This window comes from Montipora foliosa, chromosome 12 (assembly GCF_036669935.1).
Source record: "Montipora foliosa isolate CH-2021 chromosome 12, ASM3666993v2, whole genome shotgun sequence".
Taxonomy (NCBI): Eukaryota; Metazoa; Cnidaria; class Anthozoa; order Scleractinia; family Acroporidae; genus Montipora; species Montipora foliosa.
In genome coordinates, this window is record NC_090880.1 from 39,081,437 (window position 1) to 39,099,485 (window position 18,049).

An 18,049-nucleotide genomic window follows, 5' to 3' on the forward strand; every position below is an offset into this window, starting at 1 on the left:
TTTGAAATCGACTCCGTAAACGCCCGATGTTTTGTTCTTTCATCGTTCAAGTTTATTTTTTTGCGGTATCTCTCTGCTCCATAGCGTCTTAAAACGACTCCAATTTGTCGTTGATGGAGGAAGTTACCGATTCCTTTGATGGCAATGAGTGGGAACTCAGCAAAGAGAACGTGCAGCCACTGAAAAAGGGACGAAAGATGGCGAATTTGACAGCCGCGCTTGCACCGAGTTCTGTCGATCAGACGCGTATTTATAGAGAGAAACAGTAAGTGTGTTCTTCATTTGAATCTCCTAAAGTAGTTTATTTCTCTGGTAAATGTCTTGGTTATAATTTTTGCACTCTTTTAAAGGGAGTTTGAGGCGCAAATTAGAACTTACGAGGGACAGGACCCTTTGGAAATATGGTACAGGTATGCAAAGCTGAGTGGAGCCATGTGATCCGGGGACGTAATCGGACTCTCCTGGGTCCCGTTTCTCGAAAGTCCCCTTATCTTTCCAGGACCGAAATGAAGAAAGCTGGTCTTTCAACAAATTTTCAATACCCAAAGTCAAGCAAACAATCGCAAACTTTCATGCCTAAATACCGCCTGGGTTTGAAGATTGAGAGAAAGATGAAAGGTCCCCGAAATGCATGTACGCCCGAAAAGTTTCGGGACATTCGAGAAAAGGGTCCCTGGATTGTAAAATTTGACTTTTACCTGTATGTGCGATTACATGTATATGCTTCAAATGATAAACGTGTTTTTATAATGGTATTTAATTTTTAATTTACAAGGTACATTGTTTGGACAAGTGAGAACTTTCCAAAAGGTGGCAAAGATTTGGGAAATTTGCTTGAGCGCTGCATGACCACCTTTAAAGACCAGGAAAGATACAGGGATGATGAACGATATGCTAAAGTCTGGCTTCAATATGTGAGTCATTCAATGATATGTATAATCAGTTGTAAGAAAAAAAAAATCAGTTGGTCTGCACCTCTAGTTTTATAGGGAAGATATCATTGACATAACCTATTGTCATAAATGTGCCATACCTTACCAGAGCCTCATTGGCTGTCGAAACAAAGGATCTTTTGTTGTTGTGGCTGGCATATTTGAATAATAAAAGCAATGTTTGTAAACAGATCTCTTCCTATAAAACCTCTAACAAATTTTATATTCCCTTCATAAAGGCTGTACCTGTGCTGTTTTAAATTAAGGTTTAAACATAATAATAATTATTATTACAGGGTAAGTAACATGAAGAGGACTGTAGGAGACTACACTGTTTACAAAAAAATTTTTTGTAAACAGATCACAGATTGTTTCACATGTACCTCCGCAAATGTCATTTATTGCATAACCTGTACGTTATGCAATAAATTATACATTGGCGAGACAGGTAGACGACTAGGTGACCGATTATGCGAACACCTTCGCGATGTTGAGAAGGATGACAAAGATGCATCTAAGCCAGTCGCTCGTCATTTTAATCTCCCTAACCACTCCAAAAAACACATGGCTATCTGCGGCCTTTCCCCACATCTAGGTACAACGGAAAGCCGCAAGAATCTAGAACAAAAGTTCATCTTCCAAATCGGCACTCTTAATCCTCACGGTATTAACGAACGCTTTCCATTTAACTAATATATTCCTATTTTTCACGTTGCCTTGTTACCACCAATAGCGTAGCTCCTACCCTACTATAAAAACTACACGTAACCCATAATTCCTCGATTCGCTCTGACCAAGGGCTAACGCTCGAAACGCCAGCTTTTAGAATCTCTGTACGGTGGCCAATTTACATTATCAACTCTGTTGATAAAACCCAATTTTTGTATACTACTTCCCCACCGACGCAGCACCACAGTTTCTTTAGAAACTACCCCCTTCACAACAAAAGAATCCTTTGTTTCGACAGCCAATAGATCTCTGGTTGGCATATTACATCACAACAGATAACCTAACGTTACGTATCGCTATATGGGAACTTTCCACCATCATCCCTTGCCTTCATGGCATAATATTGCATGAATAGCAAATGTGTATGATTGTATGGTACATGTATCTCCACAGGAAGGTAATACTAAGATATGTAGACCGTATTCATAAATAGCAGCAAGTAATTAGTCATTTGTCTTTATGCTAATCATCCTCACTATCCTCGTTAGTGCAAACAAAATTCAAAAGAATCTTTGCTCCAAAGTGAGGTTAGTGAGGATGATTAGCACGAAGACAAAAGAAGAATTTCTTGGCTGTCATTCATGAATATAGTCTATTGTTTATATTTTTTTGGGTTTGTCCAGACTGACATCTGCACAGACCCCATGGAAATATTCCAATACATGCACAGTCAGCAGTTGTGTAGTGGACTGGCTCTATTCTATGAGTCATGGGCACAGCTGCTTGAAAGTTTTGGAGATCACAAGAAAGCTGATGAGGTCTACAACTTAGGGATTCAGAGGAATGCACAACCATTGAACAGGCTGAAGGAGCAGCACAGGTCAGTTTGTTAAACCTATTGGCTCCTGAACCGCTCAGAGCAGATCTAGAGAAAAAAAAAGGTTTTAAAAAGTTATAATTTGATTAATTGTGTTCAGGGGATTTGAGTTGCGCTTGGCAGAAAGAGTTTCAAATGGATTACAACAAGTATCCCTTGGAGATGAAAATGAACCAGAGAGAATCACATTAGGAGGTCTCAAGCGTCAAGGGAAGAAAGGAACTGTTGGAACAAAACGAACAGGAAATGCTACTCTCTGTAAGTTTTAATAATTACATCGAACAATTTTAAACTTGTAGTGCTTTACTTACATACATGTATGTCATTATTCTGAATGCTCATTGGTTGATGCAGATGCCTTAATGACCCATAATGCACAGGTTTCATTAGAAGCTGTTCACTGACAGTATACCACCGTCTATCAGGAATTTGCCTCTCACCACCGGTTACGCTGCCTTGATTTTTGCTCAAATCTTTTTAAAAGACAAGTCAGAGTGACTGCACCTATTATACATTGATTAGCCCAGGCATCTACTTTAAAAGATATTGAAACCCCTGTTGTGTGTTAAGGATTTTCCTTCACCTCTGACAAAGTGCACTGCGCAAACAAGATTGGCAGAGTTGTGGCTGCTGGGAGTAATAGAAATGGTTCATTCTTCATTTCAATGATCATAAGTTACTCAGCCCACATATACCGGTATTCCCAGGATGGCAATGCACAAGGAAATGTAATAATTTTTCAATATCAGGGAAAGGTCAAGGAAAATCTTTTTTTATTCTGACTCAGTAAAAGTCAGTGAAAAGCCTGGGAGGGAATTTTTCTTTTGCATGGCCATTAGGTTTGGGAAATCATCCCTTGGAGGTAAGGATGCTAGAAAAAAAATTATGTAAAGAAATTCTTGATTTCTATCAGTGTGGCTCCATTGCTTGTATGTTTTCATGAGAAAAGCATATAGAATTTTACAGATTCAAACAAAAAGCATACATGTAAATTCTCTTGTGTACCTTATTTATTTTAATTTTCAGCCCAAACAGGTAGAATTAGTGGCTTCACTTCGCAAACTTCACAAACCAAGAATAGTGGCTTCAAGATATTTTGTGATGATGATCCAGGTGCTTGCAGTTCTCTTCCCTCCCCCACTGGGGAGTGGCCAATGCCTCCAACAGAGCATGTTATCAAAAAGGAAAACACTCGGAAACCTGGAAAATGGACAGATGCGAGGGTGTGTTGCCACTTAATTCAAACCATCTGAATCCCATACTGTTGTTTCCATTAAATACTGTGTGCAGAAAAAAAGTTCAACCTTTAATCAGTGGTTTTCTCTACTTGTTTAATTAATAATGTCGCAAATAATATTATGTTTTGGCAAAACATTAAAGGCCCACCTTCAACCAACAGGCATTTCCGCAGAACAATTTTCCTAAAATTATGAAAACCTTGCCAAAGCTGAAATTTATCCAATTACATTGCTACAATAAGCAGTGTAAAATAGCGTGACACTGCCCCTTTAAGTCAGAGTGGCTTTTAAAAAAATTCTTTTCCATATTCAACTTTGAAGACTACATTTGCTTTTCAAAGAATTTTTATTCAACTCTGTAAATTAATATTTCCCATGTTTTGTTTTGATGAAAGGTCTCTCAAAGGAATCAATTTGCGTCAGTACCCCTAAGCGGCACCACAAGTAGGCCTGACTTTTCAGTTCATGTTGATGAGGATGTTGGAAATCACCCTCCTCCTACTCCACAGCAAAATTTGCATTTTGACAAAGTGCTGAGTGCAAGAAAACCAGATAAGCCTTTTGTAACAGAGGCTCTCCGAAATAAGGTTAGCTGCTTCATGTAGTACAGTATTTTTCTTGCTAAAAAGATAAGTATTGTGTTTCAAATTTATGAATCAAAGTGACAGGTACTGACTCCAGCTTGATATAAGCAATATGATATATGTCAGCCTGATGGAGTACTTGGTTTTTTTTGTTTTTTTTTTTTTTGGGGGGGGGGGGGTGGGGGTGAGTAATCATGACAACCACAACTACTCACGCTCCTAATTGTTAATGGTAACCTTGAAATACTTATTTCGTAGTAATTATTATTAGTCTTAAAAAGTATGTAAAACACAAGCAAAATGGTCTGACTTGGGATTATTTTAACATGCACTAGTAAATCAATCTTTGTTCCCCTCTGTTTTGGCCCCTAGTGGTATGGTGAGGTATGGTGACAAGCGGCAGCAAAGCTTTGAGTACTTGTCTTCACCATACCACTTGTGACCAAAACACAGTGGAGCGACCATTGATTTTAATACTCGTGCGTTAAAATGGCCCTGGGATAAAATATCCCACCATCTACAGAGGCTACAGAAGAGAGTTGTACATGGGCTTTCATCACCTGGAAACAGATCTGGGCCGGGCCTGCAATCCCCTTAAGTTTAAGGTTCATTTGACTTGTTCACAAACTGATGCTTTTTTGCTTCTAAAAAACCCTAGCCTGTTCCAGGCTCTCAGTTAATGGGGACAAGCAAAAAATAGACCTGATCAGGGAAAAAGCAAGCACAAGAAGGTTTACTGGGGAGCCATATCAGTTCATATTTCGATATGACAGGAGAGGGGAGGCTGAGTGCCCCTCTCCCCACTGTATTCCTTCTCTTACTTGCTGATCCACACTATTTTTTCAAGCTCTGGTTCAAGTGCCAGAAGGTTAAAGGTGTAGTTTTTTGCTTTGTGTACAGACTGAAAATACAGAAGGTCAAGCAACAAGAGTCATGTATTGCAAGGAAAAAATCTATGCAGGAACAGATGAATTCTCTTTTGAAGAACTTCGAGCTGCTAGAATATTTCAAAAGATAAGAGAGGGGACATACAATGCACCAGATGAACAGAATCTTCCACAAAACAATTTGAGATACATGTATCCTAAGAAGGAGGTTTATTCTTTTGATGGTGAATTCCAGTATGAAGAAATTCTTGCAAGACGATACTATGCTCGTCTAAAGAAACAAGATGTTTCGGTGGGCCATGCATCACAGGAGAATTCTGTGCCATCAGCGATTGGAGGATATGCAGGCAATGAAGAAATGTACCCGGTGGAGAGTGGCAGCTGGCAGAAGAACGTGGATTTTGAAGTCAGGTCAACAAGCCTTGTAAATGAACAGGCTCACTCCAGGTTAGTGACTTGGAAGGAATATGACTGTATGTGTGGCTGAATTGGCTGAACTAAGATAATGTTGAACTGCATAATATTTAAAAATAACATTAACTTTATTTATTTATTTACTCAGTCATTCATTTTTGAGTGGGATACCTATCGTAGGTCAGCCAATTGACGACATTTTGCTGGATACATCTAGACAGGTCTACAATTACCCGAAACTGTCCAACTGAGAACAAAGTTTAATCGCTTGAAAAGTGAATCAGACAATTGACGACACATACAGTCACAATGCCAAAGAAAGCTTAACTATGTTTTCACGACACTTTTCGCTTATTATGATGAAAGACTTTGACAACATAAAAACATGTTTATTTTCATTGAAAGTCGAATACAATTCTTTCAAGTAATTCAATAGAGGTCTTGATTTATCGAACCGAACGCTCACGGAAAGCAGTAGAAAGCATGTTATCTGTGGCAGATTTATTTCATGTGCTAGGCGACCGGAATCATCATATTTCATTGAATCATGTTTCATAGGGCAACGTTGTGAGATTTTAAAGTCTAGTCTTCTTCGCTCTAATGTGATTTTACTGATTTTTCCATCAGTGGTTCAGATAATGACCTTGCATTGATGTTGACTGTTGCTATCACTTCCCTGCAGCAATCATGTGGAGTAGAAATAATAATAATTACTTATACTGATCCCAGTATATACATATGTATGTTTTCAGCCTCATTTATTCATACGTACCATTCATCTACTTGACCAGTTCTTAGCTTTGTACTGTGGTATCCCATACATGTAGCCTGAGGCTATCTATTTTTTCATTTATTTACAGCCTGGCATTCACAGCTCGACGAGGCCTTTCATTTGCAGATCAGCCAGTTGGCTTCCTTCCATCAGAGGAACATGGAAATGGAGCACCAAGCTGTAGCACTTACCCTAAACCAGACTTAACTTTTCCAACAAACACCTTGCAGAGTAGCTGCACCAAGTCTGCATTCCAACCAGTTCGCAGTGGTCTTGGCTTCAGACAGCATCAAGGCGATATGATGTCCACACAACAAAATGCTATAAATTCACTCCCAGGCAATAACCTTTTCGACATGTCAAGTTGTAATGACACAGAGAACTTACTGATTAAGCAGGTCAGACAAGCTGAAATCCCTGGAGCATTAACTGGTCAAAAAACCAAACCTTGTGACAACAATGTGTCCTCGAGCGAGAGTGGCACAGGCAGCAAAGTCGTGTTTTTCCGTACTCCAGATGCAAATAGGTCTGGCGAATTAAACAGCTCCAATCTCACAGGCCCTTCTCCGACTGTCTGTACTAAACAAGCTTTATTAGAGGTGGGTAACATGTTCAGGTTACCTCTGGAATCAGACCGTCACGCAGATGAGCTTAATCAAACAGAGAAAGACTTTGAGGCGGCGTTTAGTGGCGATTGTGCCACTTCCACGTTTTCTGCAGGGTTGGGTAGGTATAGGCCAATTTTCTTGTACCGGTAGTTTTAAAATCGGGCATTACTAAACCACTAAACAGCGAAACGAAGCACGAAAACACCATTTATGACCCCACCATACATTAAATACTAATTGACAAAGGTTGGGTTTGAGATTAAATGTCGTTTTAGGCCTAAATAGGCCTAAAACGTTATTGTTTCTAATTCATTCAAATTATGATTACGATTCAAATTAAGACTGAGATTCCGGGAGCAATAACGTTTTAGGAGGCCTAAAACGATATTTAATCTTAAATCCAACCTTTGTTGGTTAGTATTCAATGTATTGTGGGGTCATACATGGTGTTTTGGTGCTTCGTTTCGATGTTTCGTTGTTTAGTAATAATGAGTAATGTCCCCAAAAATCAAAGAAACGTGTTTGGTTTTGGCTAATTCCCTTCCTGTTTTCCACAGAGGAGAGAGAAAGAGAGAAGTTAACAAGATAATTTTCATGCTCTCAGGACAAGTAGCAGCCAGTGCCGTTTTCCGTTTCACGAAAACGCGGTGCTAATTATCTTATTTGATGCACAAAGCGCAGATCAGTGATTTGTCATAACTACAATAAACAATTATTGGATGAGGTTGAGCATGATATCATGAATTATCAAAACCGAGGTCTGTGTTATTTGCCGAAGGCTGAGGCAGATAACACAGACGCAGAAACGTGATTAATTTCGTTCGCGCACACGGCAGAGCAAAAACTTTTCCGATTGCCTTTGAAAAGTAAAGAGTGGTGTTCTATCTGTTCTGCGACAAGACCATTGGCGTTTTTGGTCCGGACATGAGACAGGTTATAATTCACTGTTTCTTCAAAGCCGCGCTAGTTTTTGTCGATTTCATGCAAATTTTCAATGTTATTGCGCTAAGGCGCGTAAATTGTAAGCGACAGTCGAATTTTTTCAAGGAAGATACTGCTTACAACAGTCTGCAAGCGGTCCAATGTTTATGTTTCTGTTACTGTAACAGGAGCGCAGAAAACGTTGTTTTACGCGCGTGTTGAAATGTGATGTTTTTGCAACTGGAAATATGCCAATCAAAAACCTGCAGTTACTTTTTTGAAATCGATTTATCTCCGATGGCACCGGAATTTATAAACGTTACAAACCACACGTTTCCCATCGGGAAACAGCGACATCGGGAGCGATTTTTTTTTGTGGGTGCTCCCTAAATAATGCAATATTTCAGCGATAATTCGTGTATTTCTGGATTCCAAGGTGCCGCTGATTTTATCATATACACGGATGAAAATGCCTCGAGGCAAGACACAAAAGACGTGGAAAACAGAGAGGACGAAGATGAGGATAAAGAAAACACGTATGTTTGGCATTTCGAGTTGTATTTTTGCTTTAAAGAGTGAGTTTCAAGTTAGTTGCAAATGAAATTCGTTTTTTCTTTGCGACGCCACTCAAAATGACGTAATTTCATGACACCCGAAAAGTATAATGAAACATTGCAATAACCACTTAAAACTGTTGAACAACGTAAAAGAAATACCCCAAAAGGAAAGAGAGGCATGGATGGACAAAAATGGACAAGAATGAAACGGATTGCATTTGCCAGGGTGATCTTGAAAAAAGGCGGCCCGACGTTTTTCAAGTTTATGGCAAATCGTCGGGATAAAGGACGTTTTTGCTCAGAATCATCTTGTTTGTGATGCAACGACAATTTTATTAGGAAAGGATTTCCACATTACCATTTTCGAGGTTTAAACTAAAGAAACTGAAGATTTCCCCTAAACACGCTAAAAAAACATGACATAGCTCCTTTAACGTAGTGTAGTTTGACGTTTTTTTAGAGCTTAAATTATTTATGGAGTACGCAGCTAATCTCCATTCTTCAGAGTGCTTTTGTGTTATGCCTCTGCGTTATGGCTATTTTGCGTTATGCCTTTTGCGTTATGCTTTTCTGCGCTATGCCTTTTTGCGTTATGCGTTTCAGCGTTATCCCTTTTTGCTCTATGCCTCTGCGTCATTCCTCTTTACGTTATGGCTATTTGCGTTATGCTTTTCTCCGCGCGTGATGGCCATTTGCAGAATTGGCTTGTTGCCATTCAGCTTTGAATTGATACATTTATGATTTGGAGGATTTTATTTCAGATACTGATCATTAAATTTTGTCATAGATATACCTCCATAACGATCAGCAGTGGTTTATCAGATTTAAATAGGCTCGCCTTGAGGAAGTTGGATTTGAATTCTGTTCGGCCGTGTCGCTTTTTTGCGTGTTGTAATTGGCCAAAGTAATTGCCATTTTTGGTTAATTGAAGCTTCTAAAGCGCACCGATGGTCACCATAGATTATTTTTGGATCTACGTTTTGAAGCTACATTTATGAACCTTGCTGCTTCGGGGCTGCATGAAAAAAATCTTGTTTGACTTGTTTTATGTTTTAGGCCTCCAAGTGGTAGGAAGGAAGAACCAGTCAATAGACCGTTTGCCGGAGTACTTCAGCCGTCCGTGGGCATTCCAACCTGTCCATTAGAGAACGAAGAATACGAAGATGATGAAGATAAGGAAGATCCAAACACTCAGCACAAGTATCAAGAAGCTTGTCAACATACTAAAATTAGCGAGCTGTCCCTGGCGGAATTCTCTCACGATCAAACAACTTTAACATCTTCAAATTTCGCTGCTGCGGCGCGCATGGCCTCGACTCCATTCTCTCGCACCATTGGTTCATCTTCGCTACCCAGCATTCCATTTAGTACGATCCGTCCAACCGATGGAAATCCTGCTTTTGCTTCCGATGACGATGTTTTCGCTTCCGCGCAAGCCAGTGTCGGACAAGCCAATGGCAGTTTTGCATCCCCACCCAGTAATGTTCTGAGTCCTATCTTGGAGGGAAGCCACGAGGACACCAAGTCCACCAACTCGAGCCAGTCATCAAACGGTTCCTCTAGGCGGGGATCGTGTTCGGTAATTGTTTCGCAGCAAAATGGATTGGAGCTCAGCAAGATACAGGAAGAAACAAGCATGTGTGAAACCGCTAACTTAGAGAATATTGCCACCAATGTTGGTGGTACTGTGATCAATCCATTCTCGGGTGAGGTTGTCGATGCTTTCTTGCGAAAGATATCCCCCCCTTTGTCATGTTATTTCGGATTTTTCGAGTCCAGCGAGGAAATGCCTAGAATCGCAGTGAAGACGTCTGTGTGTTTTGGTAAGTTTTGGTTTGTCTGATTCATCAAACTGTTTTCAATTCGGTGTTCAAAGTTTTTACGCCACGACCTTGCTTCTGCGTCGCTTCATTTAATGACTGCTGCAGAGAGTCGCGCCACTTCAACCAGTGAGCAGCGAAGAAAAATCCGGCACAACTTCCCCGCTCTCATTTTCCCGCTCTTTGTTAAACAAGTAACAAATGATTACTTCTGGATCTGATTGGGTTCTCGAGCTGTTTGGGATCGGCTAGAAGTGCTCGGTATGTGCAGGTTTTCCTTTCATATGATTGGCATTGCACGAACCGCCGAGTTGCAATTGTTGTGGAAGCAACATTTCAGGAGACAATGTTTCCTCGTTTTGCGGGGGCCATGCAAGGTTTTGCGGGCGTTCAGCTTACTTAAGACCTTCATAAACTTATTTTTATTTTCTAGGCCCGGTTGTTCGAAAGCCGATTAACTTAATCCAGGATTAGCGTCAACTTTTGTTTCATGTTTTCAACTTTTTGGTGAAAGCTTCTTTGATTATTTTTGTTTTTCAAGGGTGACTTCTTCTAATATAAAGTTTTGCCGAATATCAGCGCTGAACAGCATTTGATAGTGGAGAAATACACTCTTTGGTTAATTTTTAATCTGGGATTAGGGTTAATTGGCTTTCAAACAACCGGGCCCAGGTTTTCATCCGGTAGGTGGAATAGGCGCGGTGGCCTCATGGTTAGTGCGCTCGACTCCAGATTGAGTGGTCCGGGTTCGGGCCCTGGCCGGGGACATTGTATTGTGTTCTTGGGCAAGACACTTTACTCTCACGGTGCCTCTCTCCACCCAGGTGCATAAATGGGTACCGGCGAATTTAATGCCAGGGGTAACCCCGCGATGGACTTACATCCCATCCAGGAAGGGGGGGGGGGGGGGTAGAAATACTCCTAGTCGCTTCATGCTACAGAAACCGGGATACTTTCTGGCCTAATGGGCCACTTGGCTCGTAAGCAGACTTTACTTTACTTTACTTTACTTTTTCATTAGGTAAGGATAGAAGCTACTATGTACAACAACAACTTGGTTCAGGAGCTTTCGCAAAAGTTTACCTTGCAAGAACACGAGCTCCCGATGTTGATGTCGATCCAGAGGATGTTGAAACAGATGAGACTTGTATCGTCCTTAAGGTTTCCTTTGTATTTTAAGCTTAATTTTTTTGGGAAATCGAAGATTTTATGCTAAAATAATTGTTCAATCATATTAATACTTTAATGTAGGTGATACCTTCCATATATTTTTGGCATGCTTGTAAGCTCTCTGTTTAGGTCATTGCGAGAAACTGGGAATCAGTTGTCACGCGCGGCAAGCAGCGAAAGGCGATAGGCCCTCGCGCGTTTCCACTCGCTCGCATGTGATCACGTTTCATCTCCGAAACGGAGAGCTGGCCTCGAATGTGTGTCTCTAATGCCTGTCTCCACTGAGACACGCAACAGATGGCAGAAAAGATGGAAGAAAAGAAAAACAAACTGAATAGCCCGTTTTCAATATATTAAATTTCAGTCCTAAACAAAAGGCATCATCTCGAGGCTCTGGGAAATAAATTCATACAAACCCTTATATGTATTCCCCAGAGCCTCGAGATGATGCCTTTTGTTTAAATTGGACTGAATTTGAATACATCGAAAGTGGGCTATTCTAGTAGTTGCAGTCAAATGACTCTATCGTGAAAGTTGCCTATTTTGTTGCGACTTAAGTTCTCACATTGTGAAACAAATTGCTTGGTGGGTGTTACACTCGTCAACGTTTCTTGCAACTTGCCTCGTTTTCGATGATCACGTGAGGTTAAAGGAACATTTTCATTGGCTGGTGCCGCAAACCGTTGTGACACAAGTTGCTGGACAGATATACTATGCAATGATTGAAAAAATTGTTGCACCGTCGTATGAAGCGTTGCGAAACTTGAAAGAAGAACTCAATTGCACTTTCCGCAACGGTTTCTGCAACTTATCTCGCCATGGCGTTGCGAGACAAGTTGCACTTAAAATTGCAAGTGTCACAGCTCCTTAAGGCTTCTCTATCACAGTTAACCTGACACAGAAGATCAAACTTTGCGACAGTTTTTGTTCGTGTTTTTGCCCACAGGTTCAGAAAATTTCGATTGAATGGGAGTTTTACATCAGCAGACAACTGCACTGCAGAATGCAAGATCTTGGGTGCTCAAAAGAGTTGGTGAGCGTCTTTTCTGTCTTCCTAGATGACGTCGTTATTTGCGCTTTCCCTCTTTAGCATACACGTTTGCTCGTACTTAAAGGACGTCATCTCCCCAGTGTTGAGCCTTCTGGTTTTCATAACCTGGGAAATCCAAAACTAATCAATTATAAGGTCGCAAATTAACGCCATTGACCACCTCACATTCTTTCTAGAATTTCGAAGTTTTAAAATGACAGTGTCTCCTAAATTATGTAGGGTGTCGGTCATAACTGGTACAACGTTCATTTCACGAGTTCGTCCCGCTTCTTTCTTATCGCCTTTTATTCGTATGCATGATGCCGGTGCAACTTTTCGTACCATCGTGAGAATTCCTTACGTGACAACCACGGGGTAAATTCGTATGGTTTATCGGTACGGCCAACCTCGTTCCCAGGACCTCTTCCTTGGCTCCAGCCCAGAAGTCAAGGGAGGGGTCCTGGGAACGAGGTTGCGGTTCGGCATGTGCTAAAGTAACATTCATTGCGCCGGATACAAAACGATGAGCGAAAACTGGGATGATTTCGTAGCGAAATTCATGTGAAAAAAAACGTGTATCGTTATTTCACATGTAAACTTCCCCCCTCCTTTCCTGGGAGCCAGGAAGATTCTTCAGTTGACAGATGCTTCGAACAAAGCCACACTTTTTTCATCCTCGTTCCCAGGGTCTCTCTTCTTGGCGGAAGGCAAAAGAGGAAGATGGTAAGAAGAGAGACCTGGGTACGAGGTTGCACTCTTTTGCTTCTACTTTTTGTACAAAAGAAAGACAAGACAAAACAAGAGGCCGACCGAAGTCGAAGGCCGACCGAAGTCGAAGGCCGACCAAAGTCGAAGGCAACCCGAAGGCTTCTTTTTCATTAGCAAAACTCCTTCGTTTTGCCGATTATAAGCCCTACACCTTAAGCAGAATTTCTGCTTGTAACTAAAAAAAAAATATGTCCCATTTTTAGGATCTTTCTCAATGTAAAAAAACCGCTTCTAAACGTAAAGGCCTTTGCAACTTTCTGAAGTAGCCAAACCTTGACTCTTGAATTTCCTAATCACTTTTGTAATTGTTTCAGCATGATATGGTAATGAATCCGTTGGCAGCTTATGTGTACTCGAATTCATCGGTGTTAATGGACACTTACCAACCTGTTGGAACCATTCTTGTAAGTTCTGTGTTGCATTACAGGGAAACCAATGAAATGAATAGATTAGAACTTGAATCGCTCAAACGGCAGGAGAACGCATGCGAGTGATTGACAACTGGTTTGCGTCATTTGGCGCGTTGACCAATCACAACAGACACAGACGATCAATTTAACCACTATAAAGAGTAGCAAATGCATGCAGCTGGCGGGAAGCGCGGGAAAACGCATGTGAGCTCTGTTTTTACCTCTGATTGGTTGAGGATCTAGCATGAGATACGGAAACCAATCACCGAACGTTAACGTAGTTAAGGATGCTTGAAAGGGTGTACCACGGTGAGTTTTAAATGGAAAAGGATTGAAACGCTTCCAGTCCTTTCAATAGGGAAACGTTTTAATGTTTGACCATAATAACTATTTTTGGGCAATTTTAATGGAATCTACGTGTCCCCTGCTGTGGTAACGGGATAGCACTGCTCAAAAACTCTCTAAGATTCAGTTTTTAGAAAATATCATGAAAACGTGGGGTTTTTTTTTTTCAAATTTCGAAACCTCACCAAATTCTTTAACCCAATACGAAGTATGAGAGAAGTTTACAGTGAAAACAATGCCGAAAACGCAGTTGGATGATGAAAAAAAATTCCTCTCGATAAACCTTTTTGAACTTTTTTTAAGAATGCGAAAAAACAAATTGCAATGCAATCACGGTAGGTCACTGAGCTAATTTTCGATTTCCTTCGATGTTCCTTACAGGACATGGTTAACAAATACAAAGTAAATAAGAAGAATATGGAAGAAGGTGTTATGTTCTTCTACACTATCGCGCTGCTAAGAATTCTGGAAACTTTGCACTCTTGTGATATTATTCATGGAGACGTCAAACCTGACAACTTCCTGGTACTGGATTGGTAAGTGATAAAATCATTGTCAACAGGGCTAAACTTTGAAATAATTCGCCACCTCGTTCTGATAAATTAGTGAGGATGTTCAGTCCTGGGCATTATGCATGGAGTACGGTACCAAAACAAAATTTAATGGCTTGACTCCTGCGAGTTTCCTGTAGCTAATTTGTTCAGCACTCGAACTAGTAATCGGAAGGTTATAGCTTCGTCTCTTGTTAAGAGCACTCGGATTTTTTCCGAGTACGCCCGAGTCATCATCGATTATTATGAGAAATTCATCTCGTTGTTTCAATATAATTGGCCAACATCTATCGTTGGCCAAGTTGGACGGCTGGCTAAACCACCCAATAATATTGGAGACAATGTTATCAACAACGTTAGCCAACATTAGCAACATGCAGTAATGCATGATACCTCCGAAGGGGCTACTTGATATTAAAACTTATTGGTCACTAATATTCCAACGATTTTGGAAAGCGGCAGGAGAGACTGCTTTATATACACTGTGTAATCAAAATCTATTTGTGGGAGCAAAAGCCAGTATACCAATGGTTTATTTTTTCATTTTAGTTGCTAAAGATAATTGGAGAAACAAGCTGAGAAAAATCTTGCTGTGTCCTCGATGACTAATGAGTGTTACGCGTCTTTCATCCGCTAGCGTCGCGTGCGAAAGCCCTGAGCATTCGTTGTTAGGGTCTTTAAGCATTGGCAGTTTTTTAAACATTTTAATTATTTTCCTCTTGTCTCGAGATATAGGGAAATTCATGCAGTTTTCAGTTTCAGGGGCAAATTAAATTAGCGAAGCACAATCTAGCGCCCAAAGAATTATGGGATTAACATGCGGACAAAGACAAAGATATTTTTGCGATGTTTGTCCGCATTTCAATCCCATAATGCTTTGTAATAATCTATTAAGGACTCGTCTTGTTTTAGTGATGTGGATGCACGCTATGGGCAACCGTTAAGGGTTATTGATTTTGGACGCAGTATCGACATGAAGCTGTTCCCAGCTGGGACAAAGTTCACCACCAATTGTTACACAGATGATTTCCAGTGTGTAGAGATGAAAGAAGGGCGACCTTGGACAACGGAGGTATTTTGGTATTTTTAAAGTGCAGGGCTTCACTGTCAGTGGGTACATGAATAATTCGTATTTCGCGTCGCATCATCATAGGTATCTTTATGATACAAAAATTTCCTGTCAAATAGAATGGAACGTCGTAATATCTACTAAGAACAAAGACATGTCTGAATTGACCAAAGGACTGAAGATTGAAACCGATTGCATTTGGGTAATAAAGAAGTCGAAGTTTACAACAACTCGCTTAGGCAAAGTTGTCTTGGCTCAAAATCATTTCTTTATATGGTTCCCACAATGTCTTTTGCACGACATCGCAGAGGTCATGGGTTCGAATCTGAATTTTTAGGTGTCTGTAAGAGACAATAGGCCTTTTGCAACAAACGATCACATGGCACAAAATCCGCCATGCTGGAGGGCAAGCTCGATATTATTCCCCCACTGGGACATTAAAACAAAGGCAAGTCAAGCTTGACTGGTTCAAGTCTCTTTGTTGGGACTAATAATGAGCTTGCCCTCCAGCATGGCGGATTTTGTACCATGTGATCGTTTGTTGCAAAAGGCCTATTGCTTATATTGACTTATTTGGCTTATACGTTTTGTTTTCCCTTTTCAGACCACGTTTTGTTACTCTAGGGAACAGTTTCTTTCAAATGTCATCTTATGCTCGTGTACGTGTATGCATAAAAAAAAAAAACAAGAGGAAAATTCCCTTGGGAAGATCGCGTGGTCTGAAATGAGAAAACAAACCGTACAAGCTAAAGAGGTCAATTGATCAGCTACCAAAAACGTTATCAATTTCGTGACCTGACTGCCAACGTTTCATTGGTAAAACGTGACAGGTAACGGACAACGTCGTATTGACATTTTCGTGTCAAAAATGTATGAAGCCTGTTGTGTTGCCTTTTAGCTAAGGGTATGGAGCAATCCCGGGAGGCGTGGTGGCCTCATGGTTAGAGTGCTCGACTCCGGACCGAATGGTCCGGGTTCGGGTCCTGGTCGGGGACATTGTGTTGTGTTCTTGGGCAAGACACTTTACTCTCAAGGTGCCTCTCTCTACCCAGGTGTATAAATGGGAACCGGCGAATTTAATGCTGGGGATAACCCTGCGATGGACTGGCATCCCATCCAAGGGGGAGTAGAAATACTCCTAGTCGCTTCATGCTATAGAAACCGGAGATAAGCGCCGTCCTGAAGGGTCTTCTAAGGCTCGTAGCAGACTTTTCCTGTGGAGCAACCACTAAGAGGGAAGGAATCAGACAGAATAAAATATATTTCTGGGTTTTTTGGCAAGGATTTCCCTGTTGCTTTTGACGGATGTGTTTTCTTGTTGGTCTTTGTTTTTGCAGATCGACACGTACGGTATCTTAGGTACAATACACTGCTTTCTGTTTCTTGATTATATGAAAGTCCACAAAGACGCCAAAGGAAGATGGAAGATCAACAAATCCTTCAAGAGGTAAGTTCCTTTGTGCTGAAATTGTTTTCTTTCCTTGTTATCCACACTGTCCTTCTCCACTCAGCCGAAGAAATGGGTACAGCGACAAGACTGCTGGGGGTAGCCTTGCGATGGACCAGTATCGTGTCAAGGGTGGAGTAGGAAATGCAATACTCTGCAGAAACCGGCATAAGCTCCAGCTTTTTAAGCCCCAGTGGCACGGGTGTGACATTGCCCCTAAGAGTTGCTCGATTTATAAAAAAACGTCGCGTCACGGGCCTGTGAGAACTCTTCGATCCTAGTTGTGTACTCTTGATTAGGATCAGTGTCGAAGGATCTTGATGAAACCTAAAATGTTTAAGTTTCTTTTTCAGGCACTGGAAACCGATTTGGAGTGAGTTGTTTGACACCCTTTTAAACACACGCAGTTGTGAAGAACAGCCCTCGTTACGCGACTTCAGAGAAGAGTTTGAAAGGCTTTTCCAATTCGACGAAGAGAACTACCTTCGACAGAAAAAAGTGCATGAAAGGTTTCTGTTTTAGTGGCAATTTGTAATATCTGATTGGCAATTTAAGAGTGAAATTCTTGACGTGTCGAGCAAGATGTTTGTTTTTTTACGTTTCTTGTTGGCGTCTTTAATTTAAAGCCTGGTTTCACTAGCGACTCAAGCGCAAGCGTAGAGTGGTTTTCAATTTAGTGTCGAAAGTAATTAGCAAATTGCTTTGGTTTATGATTAATTCACTCAGTGATTGGTTCAAAGTTCTCGCGCCACTTTTTCAACCAATCAGAAGTGAAACCAAAACCAATCGTGGCTCGCGCGTGCACATTTTCCCGCGCTTTGTGTCGGCTACGTGTAATTACTTCGAGTTTTGATTGGTTTACCGTATTGTCTCCGTCCTTTCTTATTGGCTTAAGTAATTACTTTGGGTTTGGTTTTACGACACTCATTTGAAAACCGCTCTAAAATCAAGCACAAGAGCTCTTATTTTTCGGTGAAAAC

The 18,049-nt window shown here is 40.9% G+C and overlaps 1 protein-coding gene across 2 annotated transcripts in view; it reads left to right on the forward strand.

Moving 5' to 3' along the window:
* Nucleotides 1-9: 9 nt before the first annotated feature.
* The window catches only part of LOC137979607 (mitotic checkpoint serine/threonine-protein kinase BUB1-like), a 19,411-nt gene continuing 1,371 nt past the window's right edge, over nt 10-18,049 (forward strand). Inside the window, exons 1-18 of one of the 2 annotated variants that reach the window (XM_068826915.1) lie at nt 10-265; nt 351-410; nt 776-914; nt 2,285-2,481; nt 2,579-2,736; nt 3,505-3,701; nt 4,112-4,303; nt 5,201-5,634; nt 6,462-7,099; nt 8,339-8,438; nt 9,516-10,282; nt 11,301-11,440; nt 12,396-12,482; nt 13,562-13,651; nt 14,384-14,538; nt 15,466-15,625; nt 16,960-17,069; nt 17,423-18,049. The exon at nt 17,423-18,049 is cut by the window's right edge and continues 1,371 nt beyond it. In XM_068826915.1, the coding sequence (XP_068683016.1) occupies nt 114-265; nt 351-410; nt 776-914; nt 2,285-2,481; nt 2,579-2,736; nt 3,505-3,701; nt 4,112-4,303; nt 5,201-5,634; nt 6,462-7,099; nt 8,339-8,438; nt 9,516-10,282; nt 11,301-11,440; nt 12,396-12,482; nt 13,562-13,651; nt 14,384-14,538; nt 15,466-15,625; nt 16,960-17,069; nt 17,423-17,591 (3,945 nt within the window). In that variant the 5' untranslated portion in view covers nt 10-113 and the 3' untranslated portion in view covers nt 17,592-18,049. Of the gene's footprint in view, nt 266-350; nt 411-488; nt 701-775; nt 915-2,284; nt 2,482-2,578; nt 2,737-3,504; nt 3,702-4,111; nt 4,304-5,200; nt 5,635-6,461; nt 7,100-8,338; nt 8,439-9,515; nt 10,283-11,300; nt 11,441-12,395; nt 12,483-13,561; nt 13,652-14,383; nt 14,539-15,465; nt 15,626-16,959; nt 17,070-17,422 lie in introns of those variants that run through there. The other variant, XM_068826916.1, reaches the window with a different exon arrangement.